At 41.8% G+C, this 24,963-nt stretch overlaps 1 protein-coding gene across 1 annotated transcript in view; it reads right to left on the bottom strand.

Annotated features, from left to right (window-relative positions):
- ubr1 (ubiquitin protein ligase E3 component n-recognin 1) overlaps positions 1-24,963 on the bottom strand; it is a 59,629-nt gene that overhangs the window by 6,069 nt on the left and 28,597 nt on the right. Inside the window, exons 25-43 of the mRNA XM_084311560.1 lie at positions 23,516-23,670; positions 22,471-22,570; positions 20,752-20,855; positions 20,567-20,647; positions 20,296-20,477; positions 16,464-16,666; positions 16,262-16,355; positions 15,168-15,320; positions 12,153-12,253; positions 11,498-11,585; positions 10,842-10,990; positions 10,467-10,522; positions 9,185-9,281; positions 3,530-3,597; positions 2,821-2,968; positions 2,436-2,532; positions 1,885-2,021; positions 1,490-1,598; positions 833-889 (exon numbers count right to left, since the gene is read on the bottom strand). Coding sequence (XP_084167686.1) covers positions 833-889; positions 1,490-1,598; positions 1,885-2,021; positions 2,436-2,532; positions 2,821-2,968; positions 3,530-3,597; positions 9,185-9,281; positions 10,467-10,522; positions 10,842-10,990; positions 11,498-11,585; positions 12,153-12,253; positions 15,168-15,320; positions 16,262-16,355; positions 16,464-16,666; positions 20,296-20,477; positions 20,567-20,647; positions 20,752-20,855; positions 22,471-22,570; positions 23,516-23,670 — 2,179 coding nt within the window. The remainder of the gene's footprint in view (positions 1-832; positions 890-1,489; positions 1,599-1,884; positions 2,022-2,435; positions 2,533-2,820; positions 2,969-3,529; positions 3,598-9,184; positions 9,282-10,466; positions 10,523-10,841; positions 10,991-11,497; positions 11,586-12,152; positions 12,254-15,167; positions 15,321-16,261; positions 16,356-16,463; positions 16,667-20,295; positions 20,478-20,566; positions 20,648-20,751; positions 20,856-22,470; positions 22,571-23,515; positions 23,671-24,963) is intronic.

Below are 24,963 nucleotides of genomic sequence, written 5' to 3' on the forward strand. Positions count from 1 at the left end.
TTCTCCGCCTGATTTTTCTATTTTTCTCCCCATCCCAATTTTTGTCGTTATGCCAATTCCCCCCCTCCCCTACCTGGTTGTTGTGCGCATGTTCCTCCTACTGGTCGGTACAAGGAAACCCTGAAGCCTACCACATGCTTCCTCCGACACATGTAGAGACAGCCAGTGGCTCTTTTTTTCACCTGGCAGCGAGGGCTCTCATTGGTGAAGCGTAACGCGTGGGAGGTCATGCTGCCTTCACCATTTCCTGCCTTTCGCTGAGCAGGCGCCCAGACCTGACCTGTAGGCGTCGCTGTCCACAACGCCAGATTACCACCCACGACTTCCCTCCCCCTAACTCAGCCAAACGAGTATGACGACCGGCCCAAGCCGCAGGGCAATGCTGACTCCGGGAGTCGAGACCGCAGCCTCTTGAATTGGTGACGAGTGCAATCTCCGCTACGCCACCCAACCGCCCTCACACATTAATTTAGTTTGACAGTTATAGGAGTTTGAATATGGACACTAGTGATGTCATCGTGGACACAATCCTTTTTTACAGCTCCATGAAATTATGTAGATGGAAAATAGCAATACCATGTCTAATAGGGACTGCTACCTTATCATTTCATTGAGCTGTAATTAACACAACACAGGGTCCTCAATGTCATCACTGGTGGCCATATTCAAACTGATTTACTCTCAATAACTGTCAAAATAAATGAATGTGTACAAAACAGTTTAGAGTTTTTGGATGTATGTGAGATTATGTACAAAATAAATCAGCATTGTTTTTTGGTGAAGTGCCCCTTTAAGTAATGTTGAAGTGATGAAAGTTGAATAAAAGCTGTACCTGATTGTCTGGATTCCCCCGTTCAGGGCTTTGGTTACAGCTGGGTTCGTACACCACCTGAAGAACACAGCTCACTGTTACAAACTGAACTGCACCGTTCTTCTGTACAGCAAACATGAAACATCAAACTAATCTACACACTAGGGCTGACCTTCGAATTTTTCTTTTGGAATTCGAAGCTTCGGGCCGAGATTCAATTTTAATTCGAAGCTTCGAGATAAAAAAAAAAAAAAAAGTATGTTGTGGGACTTGTACAGCACTTTGTTCAACTTTGTCAGTGCTGTAAAGTTTAAACCTTTTTAAATCTTAGACACACAAAACACTTTGCTTTCATGAAATATTGTAAGCCGTCATTTGAGGCTTTATAAAAGCAGCACAATGAACACAAATCTGTCAGTGCCGAGTCCGACCTCATCTTAAATAACAAATGATATATTTTTTTTGCAAAATCAACTCTGCCTCTCTTTGTTAACAACAAGCAAGGCAGAGTTGATTTTGCAAAAAAAAAAAAAAAAAAAAGCATTTTATTTTAATAATCGAAATTTTTTCCCATATTCGAATCCCATGCCCATCGAACAAAGCTTCGAAGCTTCGAAGTATTTAAGACAGCCCTACTACACACATCATGTTACAGCCATAACTAATCACTGAATCTACCTCTGTAGCAGTGGAGAAACGGTCTCTCTGTGGTCCTGGAAGAGATGGAACACATTGGAGGGTAGGGCCAGGTAATTGCACAGCACCTCCATCTCTCCTTGAGGGGTAACTGCAAAAAAGGACAGACCAAAATGTTTCAATGAAGATCTCACAGGAACCTGAATTCATGGATGGAATCCCAAGTAGTATTAGATACAAGTGCACTAGTGCTTTCTACATGCTTGGAAGGGTGTGCACTTGTTAAGTGTGTGTGGATGAAATTCAGCTTGGCCGACTGTTGGAGTGATCAAGTGAACACATGCATGCACGTACACAGACAGACACACACCAAACAACCAACCAACCCATAGAGGGCAGTGATTATAGAAGTGCTCCCTCCAAGCACTGTGAGCTACCTGCAGCGCTGAAGAGTTCCTCTGGAGGGGTCACTCCTGTAAGGCCATTGAAGAAGATGGCAGCGCAGCGCAGGAAAGGAGTGATCCCTCTCCTCACTCTATCTGCCACAGAGCTGCCAGGCAAGTCTGCCTTCAACCTGATTTAAACAATACAAAATTAAAAGATGAAAACAGAGAGTTCAAAGGTGCTATAAACGACATTCAGCCACTAGATGTTGCACTAGAGCACCAGCATGTAATATAGTCAATCAGGTACATTCCACGTGGGGAAATGGGAAGTAGGGAGGGGATACATGCACGCATGTAACATGTAAACAACATTCATTTTGGACCCACAAACATGTTTTAACTGATAAATTCATGAATCAATAATTTTTTTGGAGGAAAAGCAATACTTTTATTCCATACCTTTCTAAAAGCTCTGTGGATGTATTAAAAAATCGTTTAAAACGTTTAACATATCTTTATAATTCCCCAAAATATATTCAAACTCAAACAGCACACTCTAAGCCCCTGACACGCAGTCACTGAGAAGATGAGAGGCATCCTACCCGTCAGTGTGTTGTGCCACCGCAGTGTACAGCTCTGCTGCTGCTTGGACCTCCTCCCCATCCTCTCCCCCCGCCACCACAGGGAAATCTGCAGACACTTTAAATCATCCCAGTCATCCGTTAGGTCATTAGTCATCATCCGTTATTATGACATTCTAGTGTTACACTACTCTTTCACAGTTAAAAATAGACAGAATAAAAAATGGTACATCCATGCAAGTGTGAGAAAAATATCACAAACAACTGGAAAACATAAAGTAGTATAACCGGTATATATATATACTTGACACACATCAACACACAAATAGCGGATGTAGTAGAGGAGATCAGCAGTCATTATAGACAGTAAACACAGTGGTATTGTTGCTGTTGTTCCTAGCTGTACCTGAGGAGGTCAGGAGGACCTGCACTATGTGAGCCATGGTGACCAGGTGCAGGATGTGGAGGTGGTTGTAGGCTGTGCTGACAGCAGATGGCTGCAGGTCTACTGCCTCCTCCTGGTACAGAGCTGGAATAGACAGCAGCAGTCCCACCTGGTGACACACACACACACATAAGCATAGATCGACATGCAATCCAGGTACCACTCATTTCACTAGCATTTCTATCAGTCTTGGTTATTAATTTTCATAATTTTGCAATGTTTTGGCAGCAGAGACAGCTAAATTATCATGTAAACATCGACATGCCCAACTTAATAACAGATAAAATACAGAGTAGAAGCTTAGATTTGGCTGACAGCCAATCTAAAAAATATATATATATTTTGGACAGGTATTTACAAGCAAGGAACATGTGTACTCTAACCATAATTCTGTAACTAACCCAGTTACTGTGGTTCTCTCATAGTCCCACCTCTAACCCCAACTTTAACCCTGTAACTAACCCAGCTACTGTGGTTCTCACTTAGTCCCACCTATAACCCTGTAACTAACCCAGCTACTGTGGTTGTCACTTAGTCCCACCTATAACCCTGTAACTAACCCAGCTACTGTGGTTGTCACTTAGTCCCAACTTTAACCCTGTAACTAACCCAGCTACTGTGGTGTTCTCACTTAGTCCCAGCCTTCCACATGCATCGATGGGAGACTTACAAGAAGATGGAAAAAATCCACCTCCAGGATAGACGGCGTGCTCTCTTTGCTCATGGCCGCTATCAAGACTAGGGAGAGAGATTACAGTAATGAGAACAGCAACAACTACACACTCAAAAGATAATATGGTGGATGAAGAGAATGTTAGTCATTGACCATATTCATACAGCAGCCCATTTGCTCTTATGTGATGTTCAGGTTGGGATTTCTTTCCACCCTGTTCCCACCGAGGAAAGGATGGCCACCGTGTGAATTTCATTGAACTTTTTTACATCTCCAGTAAGGTTAGGGTGGGGCGTGATGTCTCCAGTGAGGTTAGGGTGGGGTGTGATGTCTCCAGTGAGGTAGAGGTTAAGGTGGGGTGTGATGTCTCCAGTGAGGTAGAGGTTAGGGGCATGGTAAGGGTTTAGATTTATAAACAACTCTTTATGTGAAAATGATGACTAGTTCAACAAAACTATCCTATCAATAAGGTAGGATATCTGGAACACACAAACACACTGGGTCTCATTCCCGAATATTTTCCAAAGAGTTCTCTTGGAAGAGACAGAATCGACGACAAGTTCACTCTGAGTCCCCAACGTGTGGGGAAGATGTCTTAAGTGGCTCAAACGATCACAGCTGAGATGCATTCTGAAACATGAACGCGCATCCCCATTCAGGTAATAATAATAATAATAATAATAATAATAATAATAATAATGGCTTGGATTTATATAGCGCTCTTCATGACACCCAGAGTGCTTCACAGGGTCCATTATTCGTTCATACACAGTCATACCGGTGGTGGTAAGCTACAATTGCAGCCAGAGCTGCCCTGAGGCAGACTCACGGAAGCGTGGCAAATAATCATCGCCTACGGCCCCTCCGACCACCACCAACATTCATTCACATGCATACACATTCATACGAGGCAAGTAGGTTAAGTGTAAGGTAATTTGCATACAAAACAACACCTCCAGAGCTCCTTATAAGGCAACTAATGATGCAGCCGTGCAATAGCCCAATGCGGAAGCACTTTGCGACCGATCAAAATGAGATTAGATGAATGTATTGTCATCATATATAGTACAGCTCGTGGTGCACCTGCCGCAGCGCGCGCGCACACACACGCAGTACTGTATAGTGCGTAATGAATGAACGCAGTATAGGCTTATATTATTCTAATGACTTGTTTTATTAGGAGAGCAGCAAAGACGCATGCGCTGCCCGCCCCGTAGACCGTAGTACAGTGGCGCACACAACAAGACTTATGGAATATTAATGTAGTCTATTTCCACGCAATTAGCTTTAGTTCTTATTTATTTATCCACTGTCATTTCAGTATTGGTGTATAGTAGGCTACATAGTGTATTTCAATATCAGTTTAATTGATTAATGATATATTCGAAGGAATGCAGGTTTATAGCTAGATCAAACAAAGGTCTATCCCATTGTATACCAATCAATGAGATATATTGCATGTTGACCTGCATTCTTTCAAATGTATAATTAATAATTAAAACAGATATGTAACAAATAAGAAATACAAATTCCACAGAAGGCATTAAATAATTATTATTTTCAATCATTTCACAATAATTCCATAATTGTGTTTTAAAGTAATTATACATTTGTCCAAAATAGCTGGTTCAGATATGGTTAATCCAGCTGCCCTGTGATCAGATGAATCCATATCATTTATTTTTCCGACATCAAATGCGTAATTTCTTATCGTACAAATAGTCATATTTATTTTAATTATGATTAATTAATTCCAAGGAGGCCTGTAGGGTTGACATGAAGGAATCACTATGATTCCTCCCAAATAAAGCCATTAAGAACATGGAGAACACTGTCAAGTTAATAACATTTTCAATCAGTCAATCAATCATAAGTGTGCTCCTCAGCACTCTTAAATTCTGCTCTCAGCCACGGCCAAATCTGATCTCAGGAAAATTTGGGGAATCGTGCTACTAGCCCTAATATGTCTTAAATTGGCAGAAATTTGCCTGAGAGCAATTTTTTGTCGTAAATCCGTTCGGGAATGAAACCCACTGTTTTAAAAATCACATGCCATGAAACTCAGGGACCTGGCTGATTTTAAAACTGCACAAATCATGTTTAGAGCATGAAACAATTCACTCCCGGGTAACATCCCAAAACAATTCTGTGATAGAGAGGGGGGTTACAATTTAAGAGGAGAGTCTAATTTCAAGAAACAGGCTGTTCATTCAACAATGAAGAGTATGTGCATTTCAGTTTGTGGAGTGAATCTGTGGAATGGTTTGAGTGTGGAATTAAAACAAAGCACAAATATAAATTACTTAAAAAATAAAAACATACCGTAATTCCTCTAATAGTAACCGGGTCTCAAATACAAGCCGGGTCTCTATTAATGGCCGGGTGCGCTCTTGAGCTAAGCAATTATAAGCCGGCCTCCTAATACAAGCCGGGTTACATACTGAGCTGCATACTGAGCTAGTTACTTGATTTCACTTTGAAAACGTTGAAATGACCAGTGACCACCTGTAATTGCACTGTTTACTATTTCATACAGTACTTGGTTTCAATAAATGAACCCAGTACATTTTACTGGGTTCAAACTGACACAAAATGTTGATTTATTCATTATGATCCGTTTGAAAATTTGAAATATAGGCCTCCCTCTTATACAGGCCTCCTCCTAATACAAGCCTGGTACCCGCTACAGTTGAAACAAATACAAGCCGGGGTTACTATTAGAGGAATTACGGTAATAATAACTTTATTTATATAGCACTTTTCATACAAGATGCAGCCCAAAGTGCTTCACATTACATGATAAAAGTCTAGCAGAAGAGTTCTGAATTAGCAGTAGCTTGTCTATTGATTTTTTAGGAAGACCAGTAAAAAGAGCATTGCAATAGTCCAATCTGCTTGAAATAAAAGCATGAATCAACTTCTCAGCATCCTGTTGGGTTAAAAACAATCGAACCTTAGCAATGTTTCTTAGATGGAAAAAGGCTGTTTTGGTCGCCTTATTTATGTGGGTATTAAAACTTAAATCAGTGTCTAAAATTACACCTAGGCTAGTTACTTCCGATTTATTCTGGTGAGCCAAACTTCCCAACCCATTAAAAAGTGCTTCCCTTTTGGCTTTAGGGCCTACTAAAAGTATTTCTGTCTTGTCTTCATTAAGTTTAAAAAAAGAAAAAAAATTATCGCTCATCGCCATCGATCAATTGCAGACAGACAGGTAGTCAAGGAGCATAAAGCATTTGGATCTTTTGGCTCGACAGAAATATACAATTGGGTGTCGTCAGCATAGCTATGAAAATCAACATTGTGTTTTCTGATAATATAGAGGTAACATGTATAGTGAAAAAAAGATATAAAAAAAATATCTCAGAGGTATATGTATGAGGAGGCGTTGTGTTGACCGCTTGAGCCCTGGGATCCCTGTTCAAGGGCTAGTACTCTGCGGGATTAATTAGTATTATTACTAGGGGTGTAACGGTACACAGAAGCCACAGTTCGGTACGTACCTCGGTATTGCGGTCACGGTTCGGTACGAGTTCGGTACAACAGGAAAAACATATTTATAATCATCATTATATATTTATAATTATTATTATAATTAAATAGAATCATTTTCTATAGGCTTGCCGTGGTAGTCAGTGATACTGGTGTCATTCTGTGTTCAGGCATCCATCCACTGAGTAAATGAATTGCCTACTGCCCCTTTAACAACTTAGGCTTGTTAAGTTTCAGTTTCACTTGTAGAGAGGATTTAACTGCACGTGAAGCCAAGACTGAAGACTCGAGAACAGATGACATGTTACACAATGGCAGAGATTTATCAATATTTTGGATTTAAACACAGTAGCAGTTCAACTGGAGAGGAGCTCAGATGATCAGTCCGGAAAGTATGTAGGCTATTGCTTTTTTTTCTCTCGATCAGCTGTGAGAGAATGTCCGCGGGAGATAGTTGGCGGGTGTGTTAGTGACACCAACTTTACTTGGTGTGTGTCTGTGTGTGTGTCTTTCCATTGGGCGAACAAGAAAACGAAAGAAAACTGTAAAATTGTAATGACCCTGCTGTGTTACAAACATGATATAATTCATTCAAGGTTTTGTTTTAGGGACACCGACACCTGTAGTAAGGCAGGGAGGAGAGACTCGTGGGAAGAAAGCAATGCAGAGGGTCAGTGCGCGTTGTTATGGTCTGTCCGCTTGTCATCGTGCGTGTGTTTACAAGCTTCAACGTTTTATTCATCATCTAAATTTGGCAATACAAGCTTAATATTCAACGTTAAAGATCAATGTAAGCCAGTGTAAAGTAAAGTAAAGATATTGAGCATAGATTTGTAAAATGTGCAACCCTAGTTTCACCTAGTGGTATGAGACGTATTCGTCGTATGGCTGCACGTACCGCACCGCCAAGCCCATACCGTAAATTTGCGGGATGAATACATGTACCGTTATACCCCTAATTAGTGTGGAAATTTGGGTTGTATGAAAATGAGTTAATATGAGTTGCATAAAGGGGGTAGGAATACATACGTTTACACTCCTTTTCGAACATTACTGTTTTGCTTCTATTTTTTTGTTTATTATTTTATTTATTATTTTTAACACTTTGACTGCCGGGAACCGTCTTTAGACGTCTTTGCTGGCCATGCTAAAGTTGCCGGAGGACGCGTTACGTCGTCCTTATATCAATATTTCAAAAATCTGCGATCGGATTCATATGTCCGCTGGCCTGAGATCCACCAGCAGGACCCACTGAGCTCTCTGGCGGTTCAGGAGCGCCATCTGGTGGCCGATCGGCGCAATCGCCAAACAGGATGTGGCATAGAGGTTGTCCTAGACGTCCGTAGTACTTCCGGGCGCTCGCTATAGGTCATGGGACTCTGGCTCGTCACGCTACACGGTGATCGATTGGCAATAACTCGATAAACAACATGATTTGGACGTATATACCATTATACAAGCTGGAGATGGACCGGGTAAAAATATATCCCATAATGATAAGATTTCTACTCTACGATGATCGCCCAACGGCGCGCGGAGACTGGGGTGAGTTTCAGCGTGTAACGTTACCGTCTTGGATACTAACTGCTATTATCAACATTTGACCCACATTAGATGATTGGTATAACGCTGCCCACGGAATTATAAACGCCCCCTCGCCCATCCGGTCAACATCAGATGACGTGTAGTAACTTCTAGAAGTACGTCTAGTTGGAATTTTTTATATCGCGCTGATTGCCATCAAACTGTATTTCATCATCAATATAATGCATTTGGGGCTATATATCACGTTCTGGAGAAAGCTGCAGAAAGAGATGAAAACATACTTATACATTAGACCATACTTTACTATGAATATGTGAATGAAAAAGTTTAACGTTGCTACACAATGAACAATACATATAGGACTTTGAATGGGCCCTAATAATGGCAATGTAGCAATAGAATTTAAAAAGTTATAGCCCTGCAAAGAAGGGGACTTTCTCCATAGACAAATAGCGCTGGCAATCTATGGTATATCATGAATTTAACCTTAGGCAGCCAAAGTGTTACCGGTAATTGTTTTTAATTTATGTTCGAAATAAACTCATTCATTCAAAACGTCCATACCTTCGAGCCATGACCAAGAATCTGTTGCATGTGTGTGGGTTAAAAATGTACCTCCTAACATATCTGCAAAGTGCCTCTGGATGACCGCCTGAGAACTCTTGAGCCTCTGGGCTGCTGAGAACTGAACCACTGCCTTCAGACCAGCCAGCTGAGAAGGAGGGAGAAGACAATCAGTCCAATAAGCAAAACATGAAACACAATAGAACCTAAACCTCTTAAGCCCGAGCGGTCTGGTACCGGACCGGGTTTTGTACAAAGTGTATATTTTCAGCACTACGTTTGTTTACCAATGATTTTAACTGTTATTAGTGAAATATAAGATTATAGAAATCTCAGGGCATGGAGTCGAAAAAGGCGAGATTTGACGCAAGGATTTGGCGCAACCTAACTTGAGTGTAGTCTTTTGGGAGAAGAGACCCAGGGCTTTCGATGAGCTTTCGAATAAAATAAAAAACTACACTTCCCAGCTCACGCCAGTCCCTGTAAATCATCTGACTTCTAGATTGACTATTGTTTCTCTTATTTTTCGGGATCATATCCCACAAACCTGAATGTTATTTTCATAAAACTGAACGCAGTTAGTTTATCTACCTTTTGTGAACGTCTAGCAAAAAACGGTGTTGCAATCTGATAGTGGAAAAAATTTACATTATAAAAAAGTAACTGTACTTACAGTAGATTTCATTCAAGGTTTGTGAATCACGCCTGGTGATACTAAATCCTGATTGAACTCTGCCATTGGAAAGGGGAGATTTGGCCGGATCCATAGATGTGCGACTTGGCCATAAAAAGGTCATCCATAGGCCTGATATTCTATAATCATATTTAAATATGTGTCCGGATGTCAGAATTCAGTACTGTATCTACAAAACTTTCCGTTTAATCATCTTCCCTTTATTCATTTGCTTAGATCTTTTGTACACGTGATCTCAAGAAGGTGCTGAATGAGCTCAGTGGCAATTTTTCATGTCTGGTCAATTTTACCATGGTGTTATTCACCATCAAAGATAAAAAAAAAAATAAAGATTTAAAGAATGTATATTCTCCTTTGGTTCATTATAATAATAATAATAATAATAATAACTTTATTTGTATAGCACTTTTCATACAGAGGTTGCAGTTCAAAGTGCTTCACAACAGTAAAAAATACAGGCATAATACAATTTACTCAAGCCTAGTAACAGACACAACCTTGTAGAAGTGGAGCAATCTTCCATTTACTTAGGTATGTATCTTTAGGCGGATTTTCAGAAAATAGGGCTAGGGCTTAAGAGGTTAAGTATAAAACATAAAACAGACCCGACCCCTGTTCATTTGGTATACGTTATCTCACCTGTCTGTTTTGTAACGACCCAAAGAGTGGCTTGTCCTCCTCTTGCAACATGCTTTCTGTGGCGACACAGAAACACATTTTTATGAGAAACAACATGAAAACGGATCAATGCAAGTGACTGAGGGGAAATGACAGGAGAAAAGGTGGCGATCATGTAGATTTGATTTAAGGGGCATGCACTTTTTTGGTGTGCAGCCCCCGTATGGACTTAAAATACACTATACACATTGATCAAACATAAACATCATACATCTGTACACATACACGCAGCACATATACCCCTTACCGTGTACAAAACATTAAAACGATGAATATTAATATATGAGACAACCCAACTAAAAGACAATGTAGAAAGACAAAAGGCCCAGGTCTTACCAATGGCCTGGATGGTAAAGGCACAGGTATTCCAGGCCATGATGGGAACACATGGACAGAGTTCGTTGGGTGCGGTCTGTAGTCCCACTCTATGTACTGTGGTGGCGCACACCACCAGCATCTCTGCTATGCTGTCTGAGTACTTCCTCCTGAAAGGTACCAAGAGTAGATAAGTCACATCCAGACATACTGTAGCAGGAAAATAGGATTGAAAAACCTTGCAAACAGTTTAAGGGGAACTAGGCACATTCTCAGAATTAATTTGTTTGTTAATTTCATTATTTCTATGGTCTATGGCAGTGTCCAACATTTTGTTTGTGAACATGAACAACTCCGTTCCAAATCCAAAAACAAGAATGCTACGTGAACGTGGTACGTTTTCTGTTTCAGAACCAAGAACACTACTAAAGAATAAAGCTAATTTGGGTATTAAAAAGAAAACAAACATCCTCTGGGTTCACAGAATCAGCCTCCCATTCATCACCAATAGAGCAGCTCCATACTTTATACTTGATGACAAAACATCTTCTCTGGTTTCTGGCTACAGGAGGAAGTAGCTCATAATATTCACAAATATTAACTGAACATTCCTAAACCACGGAAACCTATTGGAATTAATGATTTGGGCGGCGTTCCCCTTTAATGACGTCACTCACGGCTCTTGTACTCCAAAGCTGAGGATGGATCTGAAGTCCGGCTGACCCTCTGCAAGGAGGCCAGTGTCCATGTCTTCACCGCTGCCCTCTGCGTCACAGTCAGCGAGGGAGAAACATTCAATAGATCTCACACTGAAATAAACACGAGGTCTTAAAAGGAACGTGCCAACATTATGGGAAATGCGCTTACAGTCTTCTCCAGAAGTCAGACAAGAAGATAGATACCAAGTTCCTCTCTGTGTATTCAGTAGAAAGCTATCCGGCTGCAAGCTAGCCTAGCTTAGCACAAATACCAGCTAGCCTAGCTGTTGGCCAAAACACATCTCCCAGAATCTTAAGCTAGGCTAGTGGTCCGCATCTGCTTAATTTGCGCTAAGCTAGGCTATTTTACAGCTGGTTAGCTTTCTACTGAATGCAAAGAGAGGAAATTGGTATCCATCTTCTGATTCGTCTCTGGAGAAGATGGTAAGCACATTTCCAATAATGTTGGCGGTTTCGCATTTCCCATAATGTTCCTTTAATAGATCAGCCATTACCAAACACGATATGTTTAATCTGTAATTAACTATCTGTACTGAACGACCTAGTAGTTAAGATAAGGCCTTGATAGGATACTTAGTATACTGTTACTCAGAAGGTCAGAGTTTGTACTTACCAGTAACCTGAGTGACAGACTTGAGCCCTTTGATTCTGGCAGAGAGGATCTGGATCCAGCCGGGCAGGGTGAGGAGCTGCCCCACCAGCTCTGCATTCTCACTGCACACAGGACACAAAGCAGTGATGAAGGACAGCTTTTCTTTCTTCATTTTCATCATTTCACTGAGCTGCATTTTAATAGATGGTAGAAGTGATATTCCACTAGTCAAATAACTAGTTCAAAATACCGTAAATTTAACATTATGCAATTGTGACTCAGGCAATACTGTTCTTCCTATTGTAACAATTTTTCATATGTTGTAAACCAATACAACTGCTGATAATGATAATCATGTATTAATTTAAAAGAACACGCCAACTGTTGTGAAGGGCCAGATTAAACCAAATATATATATTTAATTATATATATATATTTAATTGTATTTGTATATTCTCTAATATTCCCTGATATCCCTTGTATATTCCTTGTACAATATGCATTGAATATCCATTCTAGCCTACTGAACATCCCATAATAGTCTCCATTCTACTATTGGTCGAGACCTTGGTGCCAGGCTGCCATACCCCTCAGACCCAGTTCAAACGTACCGCTCCACATGTACGAACAAGTCCTAGTTCCGCGTAGGAATCTGGCTACCGCACCACTAATGGGACTATTTGTTCATAGTGCGTATATATACTGCGCTACTAAAGTAGGACTTTCTTTTCAGTCCAGTTTCTTACCCTCCAATAGAGTCACAGACGTAAAGCCTCCCCGCGACGCCACGTGTGGGAGTAAGGCCAAGTTCGCCTACCATCGGTATTGAGACATCGTGTATATTAATATTTGAATAGTCATATTTGGCACTATATCGTCGAGTTGGACGTAGTCTATTAAGCTAATAATAGTCTGTTAATATATAGTGCTTCGTGCGGTGAGAATACTACCGTAGTCAGTACCCCATCGTTTCGGGCAGAGAACTGGCTGCTTACCCAGGGTGGTTGACCCCATGTGAAGCTGCACCCGAGGAGCCCCAGAGCCGACGAGCGAGTGGACCTGTATACCGGATTATTCTACCGACGACAGCCCGCCTTCCCAGGCACGGATTATGCTTTGTATACTTTGATTATTCCATGGATAAAGACCCCCGACACTGCCGTGTGTTGGAACCCCCCCCCCCCTGGAGAGGACGCAAGGTGAGGAGACGCTCTGCAAGACGAGGTCGCTTCACGTCTCTCCCCCGTGGACCGGAGAGAGCCGGCCCACAAAGAGTCCACCTGCTTTCATCTGTGGTCCAAGGATCGCCGGCGCATTGAACGGCACTACAGTGGGTTCACCTGGGATACCCTTGGCCGGACGAGGCAGCCGGATTCTACCCCCCCCCCCCCCCTCCTACTCCTGTCGGCTTACAAGCGACCGGATTAACCCCCTCTAGTGTATCCAGTATATAATCATTAAAGTATCATTGCTGTTATTCCTTAAACTATTCCAGGTCGTATATGTACCACCTGCGCCATCAGAGATTGGACATTCTCTATTGATATACCGACGAATACTCTTTGCCATAAAAGTGCATACTATTTCAATTCATAAATGTAATTAAGTGATTAAGTGCTTGCTCTACACACCATTGCTGTGTAGTAATAAACGCATACTTCGACTTCGTACATTTGTGTTGGATCCGTTTCATCTACGTGAGAGTGTTTATGATAATATATTTATGCCGTGTACTGGGTGGCCGAATATTAAGTACAAAGGTAGTGGTAGTAAGTATCATATCTAGTAATACAGTCAGGGAATTGTACCCCTCAGTTACACCAACATTTGGGGAAATTTGCTTATCATCTTCTCCAGAGAGACAAGAAGATATATACCAGTTTCCTCTCTGTGTGTTCAGTAGAATGCATGTTAGCCTAGCTTAGCACAATGAATGGAAGCGGACATGACCGGTTAGCCTTTGGGAGAGGTGTTAGTTGCCTAGGCTAACCGGTCATGTCCGCTTCCATTCATTGTGCTAAGCTAGGCTAACATCCAGATAGCTTTCTACTGAACGCACAGAGAGGAGACTGGTATCTATCTTCCTTTAAGGATGAAATGAGGAAGTTCTACAAGCTCCAGCAGACAGTCATCATGACAGGTGGCTAGCTAACTACAAGCTCCAGCAGACAGTCATCATGACAGGTGGCTAGCTAACTACAAGCTCCAGCAGACGGTCATCTGTCATCTGTCACCTGTCATGGTGGCTAGCTAACTACAAGCGTGTGTTTCTTGGAAATGTAAAACAAAAAAAATTTGGGAGTCTTATCAGAGCGGCTTACATGTTTTCCATTGCAAAACATCATACATTTGAACCAGGGGGCAGGGCCAAACACAATGTCACATCTGCAGTCTATGCTCCCTGAAATAATGTGACATCACAATCGCATCACACATTCTAAACTCATTAACCTTCATCCGTCTGAACACTAGGGCTGCAACGATTAGTCGACATAATCGACGACGTCTATTATAAAAAATTGTCAACGAGGAATTGTTGCGTCGATTAGTCGTTTAAAAAAATATATATATATTATATATATATTTTTTTGCACTACCTATCTTTGTGAAAGTGGCTTCTCAGCTCTGGTCCAGCTGAAGACTTCTTAGCTTAACATAACAGACCGACAGTAAGTTTGGGGGAACTAATGGGATAACTGGGGATGTTGTTTGGTCCTGACAAGAGTCTCAAAGTCTGGGGTGATGGTAGACAAAACAACTCTGAGGTCATGCTCAATGTCCAATCTGTTCCTCTGCTCTGTCTTCAGCTGGACCAGAGCTGAGAAGCCACTTTCACAAAGATAGGTAGTGCAAAAAAAATAATAATAATATATATATATATATTTTCTTTTATATAATTTTCTTTCGATTAGTCGACTAATCGGAAAAATAATCGACAGATTAGTCGACTACCAAAATAGTCATTAGTTGCAGCCCTACTGAACACACAACAGTCCCAGGTCCCAGACTGGGCTCAAGAAGATGGGAGTGACTCACTAGTTTAGAATGAGCGGCTCCGTTGGGATGATGGGGACCACGGTATTGCACAGAGACTTGCAGAGAGGACAGAGGTACTCTCCATTCTCCAGATCGATGATCAGCTCGGCGTGGAGCCGGTTCCTTGTAGTGTTCTGAACCGCCTCGAAATATCTGTGACACAGGAAGGACAGGGACTGAGCAGGACTATACCAAAACTTAAAAGTGCTATAGATAGCATTCAGCCACTAGATGTCGCACTAGAATGTCATTTATCCAATCAGGTGCGTTCCACGTGATGCAATACTTTTCCTCTCCACCTTTCTAAAAGCTCTGTGGATGTATTTATTTATTTTCTCATAAAAAAAAATGTATACATGATTACTCTAAATCAAAATGTTATCTATAGCACCTTTAAGTACTTTTTCGATACTTTGTTGTTAAAAACGGTTCGGTAATAGAATTTTACTTCAGAAAGAATATCTCCACGCCCTTTACTAGTTAACCAAAGGAGCTGCCGAAGTCTACTGTGGGACTACTTTGCCTACAGAGCAGACGCTGATGGAGAACACACAGACATAACGAAGCCTGTATGCAAAGGGTGCTATAAAACTAAGAAGCTAAGGTTAGACAGCTGCTAGGATGGTGATGAGCTGCTAAATTATGAGAGACACGTAGCGTGACATCAGGCCTACTGTATCGTAAATAGCATGACAAGCATATTAGAAAATGTTAGAGAAGATGTATTTAGCTAGTTATTTGAGGAGTCTCAATTTGGTGCCTTTTAAAACAGTTAAAGTGCCAATCTCAAAGATTATCATTTAAATAAATGTATGTTACGTTACTATCTATCACAGAATTAAGTAACACAATGGTGAATGAGCCTATGACCCACTGATGATGGTGACATTCCTGGGAAAAGATCTCACTTAAAATATGTCAATAAAGTACTAATCGACCACATGGGAAAAGGTACATAATGTACATTCTGTTATAGGCATAAATAATATATTTACATTGTACATATGTTGCAAATATTATTTGTATCATTTTTATTAAAGATAATGAATATTTGAATATCATAAACAAGTAAAACTGTTTCTGCAGTGACTCACTTCTGCCAGCAGGTGGCGTGCATGACGTGGCCGCAGCTGCCAGTGTGGGTGCCCACTGCCAGGTCAGGGGGCATGAAGAGGGGATATGACGTCTCTGTCACATCAGGAGAGAAACAGTTAATATCTGATATACGCTGTGATTGTGTAACACTGGCTTTTGCTAGTAAATGTGAAGGAAAAGCCCTGTGAATAGAGACCCGACCCTCTGCCTTGTTGGCCAGCGTTTTCCCCCTGCACTGCGTCAGTACTGTGGACTTCTGGACGCAGGCGGTCAGGACCATGGCCTGGGAGCGGGCTGCCACCTCCTGCTCCTCCTGGCACAGGATACACGTCAGTACCTCCCTGTCGACCGGGGCCAACCCCCGCTGCGGTCCCACCGCCACACACAGCTCGTGCATGGCACAGCTATAAACGACAGAACATTCACGTTAACACATTTTGAGCATCGTATACCACTCTCTGCCAGCACTCTAAGTCTATGGAGATGTTCACCTTCTTTGCAGGGCTATAACTTTTTAAATTGTATTGCTAAATTGACATTACTATGGCCCATTCAACATCGAGTATCTATCGTTCAGGATGTGGGAACGTTATATTTTTTCATTCATACGAAAATACCGTCTAGAATATAAATATGTTTTTATCGTTTTCTGCAGTAATTCATAGAACGCTAGTTATAGGCCTAAACGCATAATATAGATTATCGATTGCAGTTTATTCGTGATACACGCTATATTAAAAAATCCAACTGAATACGATCCTAAACGTTAGGACTCATCATGCGCGGATGAACGGGGGGAGGGGGGCGTTTATAAGTCCGTGATCGTCAGTAAATGCTTTATGTAGTATGGGTTGATTTATTGATCAGTTGGTTTGTAAACAAAGAAATGTACAATCGCCTTGAAAATTACGTCAGCGTACTCTTACCGTTGGCAGATAAGACTGGAGCAAAAAGATCCCACTTATTTGACGGCGATCGAGTCGATCCATTTCCGGTTTGTATAATAATAAAATCATGTCGATTATTGAGTTATGGCAGCGATCCATATACATGGTGTGTGTATTGAGTCCCGCAACACTATGCGAGTGCCGGACGCATTTCCCAGACGCACAGAGATCGACTCGTCCATTTCCGGTTTGGTAACTCGCCGATCATCCACCAGGCGGCAGTATTGAAGCGTTGCAGAGTTGTGCAAGCTCCCACTGCATCAGACCAGGCTCCGTGAGGGAATTATGAATAACATGGCGAAAAAATGAAATATGATCTCAATAACGTCGTACGCCGTGGAATGGCAGAATTAGCATGAACTTGAAACACGTCGTAAGCTGTTTCCGGCGCTGGATGTGTTAATGTTAACCCAACAAGCCAACAGTATTCACTTATACATCAGTATTTACGGTATACTGTATATTGTATGTTCAGTTCAGTTATTTGGTACCCATCCTACTTCAGTATTTATGGTATATGCTAGGGCTGTCTTAAATACTTCGAAGCTTTGTTCGATGGGCATGGGATTCGAATATGAAAATAAAATTTGATTATGTAAAAACAATATATATATATATGATTTTTTTTTATCAACTCTGCCTCTCTTTGTTAATTACAACAAGCAATGCTGTTTGTTATTTAAGATGATGTCGGACTCGGCACAGACATATTTGTGTTCATTGTGCTGCTTTTATAAAACCTCAAATGATGCCTTACAATATTTCATGGAAGCAAAGTGTTTAGTTTGTCTAAGATTTAAAAAGGTTTAAACTTTACAGCACTGACAAAGTTGAACAAAGTGCTGTTACAAGTCCCACAACATAAAAAAAAAAATATATATATATATATATATATAATATTTCGAAGCTTCGAATTAAAATCGAATCTCGACCCCGAAGCTTCGAAATTCCAAAAAAGAAAATCGAAGGTCAGCCCTAGTATATGCTCTCCATTGGATACAGGCGGAGCAGGAATTTGTGTTTAGTTATCGAGCTAGAGCAGGGGTTCTCAAACTTTTTTATACCACAACCCCATTTTATTTAGGATTTTTTTTGGCGACCCACGGCCCACACTTAATGTATCGCGGAATTTCAACGTGGAATTAAGGAATATCAAAATAAAAGCACACGTTGTTGAACTCGATCATGCATATTAGAACATTTTATTACAGCACTATGTTATCAATACACATTTATAAAACGAGGCATATTTTGCCAAATATGTTGCCAGAATTTTCTTTTAAAAAGGATTAAAATATATACTTGCCAATGCGCGACCCCACTGTCACCTACCCATGACCCCACTTTGGGTCACGACCCGTAGTTTGAGAACCGCTAAGCTAGAGGCTACAGTGAGGGACACCTGTACATTATGCTGCGTTGACAGTAAAGTTGTGTTTGAACAATCTAGAATGACTTTTCCTCCATGATTAACACCACCTTTGTGCCAACCTGGATATATGAACGTGGCACACGTGTTGCGGTTTTTATTATGTATTGTACACAGTATGTGACAATCAATTCAGCAGGACGTTTGCATCGTGTTGCTTCTGGTGATAACAGAAGATTTCACAATCAAAACCTTAATGGACGTCTTAGACCAGGGGTCTCAAACTCGCGGCCCGCGGGCCAATCGCGGCCCACTGGATGATATTTTGCAGCCCCCTACTTGACATCAAAGTTTAGTGTTAGTGCGGCCCGCGCGCAACTTGTTGCCGAGTCGTTGTGCGAGTTGGATGTTTTATTTATTTGATCACTTGTAGGCTACAATAGCGCAGGCTCATGACAGCAACGTTACGTTAGTGACTTGGTTGAAACGTGATTTCGGAGTGATACCAAGTGGAAGGAAAATATATCCAGTGCGTATGGCAGGCATCCTCGAAATTCTCCGCTGTCTCCTCTGCAAGCAGTGCTCTGCCTGTCTGTGTCTGTCTACTCTGGTCCAATCACATTCAGCGTCCTGTCAGCGTTTCTCCCCCCCCACCCACAGTCTGCGAATCAGAGCAGAGTAGGGCGGGTTTTCACGGAATGAGTGTTGTCTCTTTCAGCAGGTCCGAGTCAGAGCGAGAGTTGACAGCGCATCTACCGGTAGTCTAATGTGCAGGTACTGTAGCTAGTAACCTCGTTCCCAGTTTTACAGTATCTCCGTGAGATAAATGTAGCTAGTAGCCTAGTTTCGCCAGCAGACAGTTAGTAGAAAAATATGGCATGCTCATGCTGAATGGACTGAAAAATATGCGTGCATCCTCCCAGCACCAAACCAATGTGCCTAATACGCCAAGAAACGGTAGCTCTTGTGAAGAGTGGCAATTTGAAAAGCCACTACGAAACAAAACAGTTATTTTGATGCAGCCTTTCCTCAAAATTCAGTGCTAAGAACCACAAAAATAAATGGAATGAAATCATCATATCAAGCTGCAAGCAGAATTATTGTTAAAGCTATGTCACAATGAGAAAAAGCAACCAAGTCCTCACTCAGTGGCATGGGTGTTGGCTAAACACAAGAAGCCATTCTCTGATGCATACATAATAAAATAATGTATGACTGAAGTGATGGAGACCATGTTTGAAGGCAAACAAAAGCAAATCCTCCTCAGATAGCACAGCAACCAGAATAACTGAAATACTGGCTGATGATTTGATTAAACAGCTTTGTGATAGAATAAAAAAAAAAAAATGCACAGTGCATTTCCATAGCTGTGGATGAGTCCACTGACACCACTGAGAATGCTCAGTTGCTGGTGTTTGTGAGGTTTTAGTGAGTTTGTGAGTTTTTTTTGGAATACTTGAAACCCTTTTTTTGTGGAATATTTGATGCGGCCCAGCCTCACCCAGACTCTACCTCCAGCGGCCCCCAGGTAAATTGAGTTTGAGACCCCTGTCTTAGACCAAATATGGAGATGTAACATATGATAGAAATATTCTAATCTTTGGCCGGTGACCTTATTTGAAGCTTCAAACACCAAAAAAGAAAAAAAGCCCAGAAGCCTGTTGCTTTTAAATCGATGAATAAACAGACCCGTCGCTCTTCCTGCTCTCCTTCTCACCTCTCGGTATATGCGACCGGCTCCCACTGAGTGCCACTCTCTGGCATGTTGTCATACAGCATCTTGTTGGACTCGATGAAGTTCTTCTGCATGGTCGACATCTGGGCCATGATCTTCTGACGATGTAGCTTGGCTGCCTCCGCCTTTCTCTTCCGCTCGGCTTTCTCCTTGTCCTGGACATTCTGGATCAACCAGGAACAAAAGAGAGGGTGAAATTAAAGAATACAGACAGGAAACATAATAATTAATCGTTTCCACTCATTCAATGTACCTCCTCTGGCTTGCACGTCTGCATGCTCACGGAGGCTGTAGGACTGGACTTCTCTCTGAGACACTTCACCATATCAAACATCTAGCAGAGAGAAATAATCAATGTAAAAAAAAAGAGGTGACTGACTAAGTATCTATGATGGAAATGAATGATGAGAATAGGCTGCAGTTGCTGAATATCTCCACCTGCAGAGTCCAGTTGATCATGTCTTTCTGGGCTTCGAGGGAAGGAAGTGCCTTGACTTTGGACAACAGGTGGAACACAGATTTTCCATGCTCTGCACCGATTCCTACCAAAAAAATAAAGAAGAATGGTCCTGTAGCTCAATGGGTAGAGTGTGACATGATCACCGCCATGGTTGGGGTTTCCATTCCCACTGCAGCCACCCAATACATGCACTCACGGTACTGTGGGGTGCTCTGGATAAAAGTGTCCACCAAATGGCTAGGGCTGGGCAATTAATTGAGTTTCAATTTCAATAACGATTTTGTCTTCCCACGATCATAATAATAATAATATCTTAAATTTATATAGCACCTTTCAGGAGACCCAAGGCGCTTAACAGCTAAGGGAGGGGGACAGGGAACAACTTTTTTTTTTTTATCCACTTTTTCTCCCATTTTCTATATTTTCTCCCATCCCAATTTCGTATCATCCAATTCAACCCTCCCCTGTCACGGACGCTGTTTCTTGCCTCCCACAAGCCGGCTGCAATGTGGACTAAGTCATACATAGCACAAGTCCCCTCCGGTACTTGAGGTAACAGCAGTCGCATCTTTTCACCTGCGCAGCTCGATCTCTCAGTGGCGAGGAGTAACGCGTGGGAGGCTCATGCTGCCCCCGACACTTCCTGATTCTACTGCGCAGGCGCACCAACCGACCTGTAGGAGTCGCTGTCCACAACGCCCGATCCCCACCCATCAGTTTCCCACCCCCTAATACGGCCAATGTGTATTAGTACGGACGACCAGCTAAACTGAAAACAATGTGGAGAGCTGGGCTCGAACAGGCGAGCCCAGCGTCTCCGCATTCGTGGCGAGCGCCTTGCCCACTACGCCACGTAGCCGCCCGCGGGGACAGGGAACAACTTAACAACACAATAATAATCAAAAGGAAAGAAAGAAAGAAAACGAAAGAAAAAAGGGGAAATCAGGCAGAGTCATTTACAAATTTGGTGAAAAGGTGGGTTTTGAGTTGGGATCATGAAAACAAGATAGAGATAAAATGATAATGCTGTGTTGCTTTAATTTAGTCTTGTGTTGTAAATGCAGGGCACCCTTCGTCCACAGCGATTTTTCTCTGTTTTCTCCCCATCCCGATTTAGTCGTTGTGCCAATTCCCCCCCTCCCCTACCTGGTTGTTGTGCGCATGTTCTCCTACTGGTCGGTACAAGGGAATCCTGAAGTCATCCGCACGCTTCCTCCGACACGCGCGGCGACAGCCAGTGACTCTTTTTTCACCTGGCAGCGAGGACTCTCATTGGTGAAGTGTAACGCGTGGGAGGTCACGCTGCCTTCATCAAGTCCCGCCTCCGCTGAGCCAGCGTCCAGACCTGACCTGTAGGCATCGCTGTCCACAACACCAGATTCCCACCCATGACTTGCCCTCCCCCTAACCCAGCCAAACGGGTTAGTATAGCGATCAGCCCAAGCCTCAAGCAATGCTGACGCCGCATTGGTGACGAGCGCAATCTCCGCTACGCCACCTGACCGCCTAGTAATCGTGATTTCAATAAAAAATTATCGTGACTATGATTTTTGCCATAATCGAGCAGCCCTACAAATGGCATGTGTTGTGTTTAGTTTGGTTGCTGATGATGATAAAAATGTAACCCCATTCAAAGCATGAAGAGACTATGAAACCCGGAGGAAGATAAGAAACACGGCAAAGTGTCTGCTACTCACCGCGGGCCTTGAGGCTGAAGTCAAAGGTCACCTCCTCTACAGTACTGGCTTCAAGCTGGGTCTTCTCCTCCAGCAGTGCCTGGCCTATCAAGTGCAGGGCCTGGAGAACAGGGGAGACACACACATCATACATTTATTCACTACAGGTGCTGAGAGTAAGGGAAGGCAAGAACAGGTTATTGATAGAGTGTAATAACCTAGGGCGGGGTGTAATGATTAAATCCAACGATGAATGACTCCATTTTGAGTATTTAGGCAAAGACCCAATGCATCAGAAAATCTAATCAATCTGGTTCAATTACTTTAGTTACTTAGTAAAAGTGTAATAAGTACAATATACAAATGTGCTGGAACTAATTCAGTCAGTGCTGGCTGAATACATACACGTCATTCCCAGTCATATCGCTCATTTTCTCATTATGTCTATAATTCATATTATGGACGTCAATGATCCCCACTTGTTTTATCTACTCGCCTGTATAAATATGTTGTTAGCTTGCCATTCTAGAGAGTATTGTAACAGTATACTGTACATTCTAGAGTAGTGCAACAGTATACATTCTAACAGTATACATTCTAGACTAGAGTAGTGCAACAGTATACATTATACATTCTAGAGAGTAGTGTAACAGTATACATTCTAACAGTATACATTCTAGAGAGTAGTGCAACAGTATACATTCTAGATAGTGCAACAATATACATTCTAGAGAGTAGTCTAGAGAGTAGTGTAACAGTATACATTCTAGAGAGTAGTGTAACAGTATACATTCTAGAGAGTAGTGTAACAGTATACATTCTAGAGTAGTGTAACAGTATACATTCTAGAGAGTAGTGTAACAATATACATTATTTTGTTGTACTCTATCTCTCCATGCTGTGCTTTCATTAAATTCCATTTTCAACAAAAGATTATGAATAATCTAGTCAAATTATTCCAAATCTATACCAATTTTAATTTTAATTTTATTATGTTGTTGGATTTTCACTTGACACTCCTAGTAAAAAGTGGGTAAAGAGAAAGAGTCATGGAAGGTGTCGCTACCCTCTGGATCATAGCTTCTGTCCAGTGAGTAGCCCGATCTGATACAGGTGTCTGCAGGACCCGCGTCAGGATGTGGATGAATACGTCACAGCCGAGCAGGCCTACAATGCTGGAGAAGGCCGGGCAGAAGGTTGGGGGCATTGGGGGCCGCAGGGCTGGGCGGGGACAGACACAGAGAGAGACATATAGGTATATCCACATGATAAGAAATCCTAATCATTTTGGATGACAGGAACTGGTTTGTTGCACAGAACCATCTGGGAAGATTTCCTTTGAAACGGTTTGTAACTTTCCATAGCTGACAGTTGTTCCCCCTGGCCAACAGGGCAGAGTTGTCGCCCCCCCCCCCCAAGCAACCTGGTACATTTTCAATGCATGGTGCTTTTTTATCTTCTTGTTAATGGAAATAAAGATTTATGTGTATTAGGGCAAAATATTCTTGGATTTCCTTTTTTAAATATAACAATTATATTATACAATTATCTCCACTAAGTGGAAGCCTGGGGACTCGTGTCTGTCTGTGGGTGGGTGCGTGTGTCCGCAGAATCTTGCATGCTACTCGGCCGATTTGTATGAAACGTCACACATAGTGACAGCAGGCCAAGGACCTGAATGCTCAAATAAAATAAAAATCATTGTCAACGACAAGTGTTTTATTTGTATTAATTTTGTTTAAGTTTAAGATTAAACAATGTTAAAGATTAAAGATGTTTAAGATTAAGTTTGGGATTACTTTTTATCTCCCACCAGGTGGCAGCGTGATTGCGTGACATTTTTGCCCCATGCTTAAGTGTGTAATAGTGAGATATTGCAATAATGTAATAGTTTTGTGCGCTATTTTGTGTCCACCCTGTGATATTCAGAGGATGAGGCACATTGAACAAACTGTCTGGCTATCACTAGGTGGAGCACACCTTTCTAGTTGGGATTTTGTATCATGTGTATGTATGCACAGCAGCTGTCCCATTAACACTTTCTGCGCCAATCACGTAATATTACATTTTTAGATCCTTTAATCTTTTTCCTCTGATCCCCGTTCTAAATCATCATCCGGGTCATTCTAGCCGTCCCTGGGTCGTTTGTATAAGTTGGAATTGCAATGCCAATCGAATATCACCAGGTGGCAGTATCGTCTGTGTCTGAACTGGAATTGCATTGGCGTGGATACACGTCTTCCTTTTTTTTGGTAGGGGCTCCTCCTCCTGCTTGAACAGAGATTCACATTGATCGCCTCGAAATTCCGTTGCCTAAGCGTATTTTACCATCGAAACGTGTATAGACATATACACTGGTAATCGCGATGGCGATGCGATCACTTGGAATTATTCTTTTTGGAATACCTTCTGGCTAATGTCATGCACTTGTCCTAATAAACTAACCTACACTGTAACACGCAACACTTTGATGAACATTGTTACTCAGCTGATAGAGTTATACCCTTCTTGCTG

This window comes from Notolepis coatsorum (genome assembly GCF_963971535.1).
Source record: "Notolepis coatsorum genome assembly, chromosome: 3".
NCBI lineage: Eukaryota > Metazoa > Chordata > Actinopteri > Aulopiformes > Paralepididae > Notolepis > Notolepis coatsorum.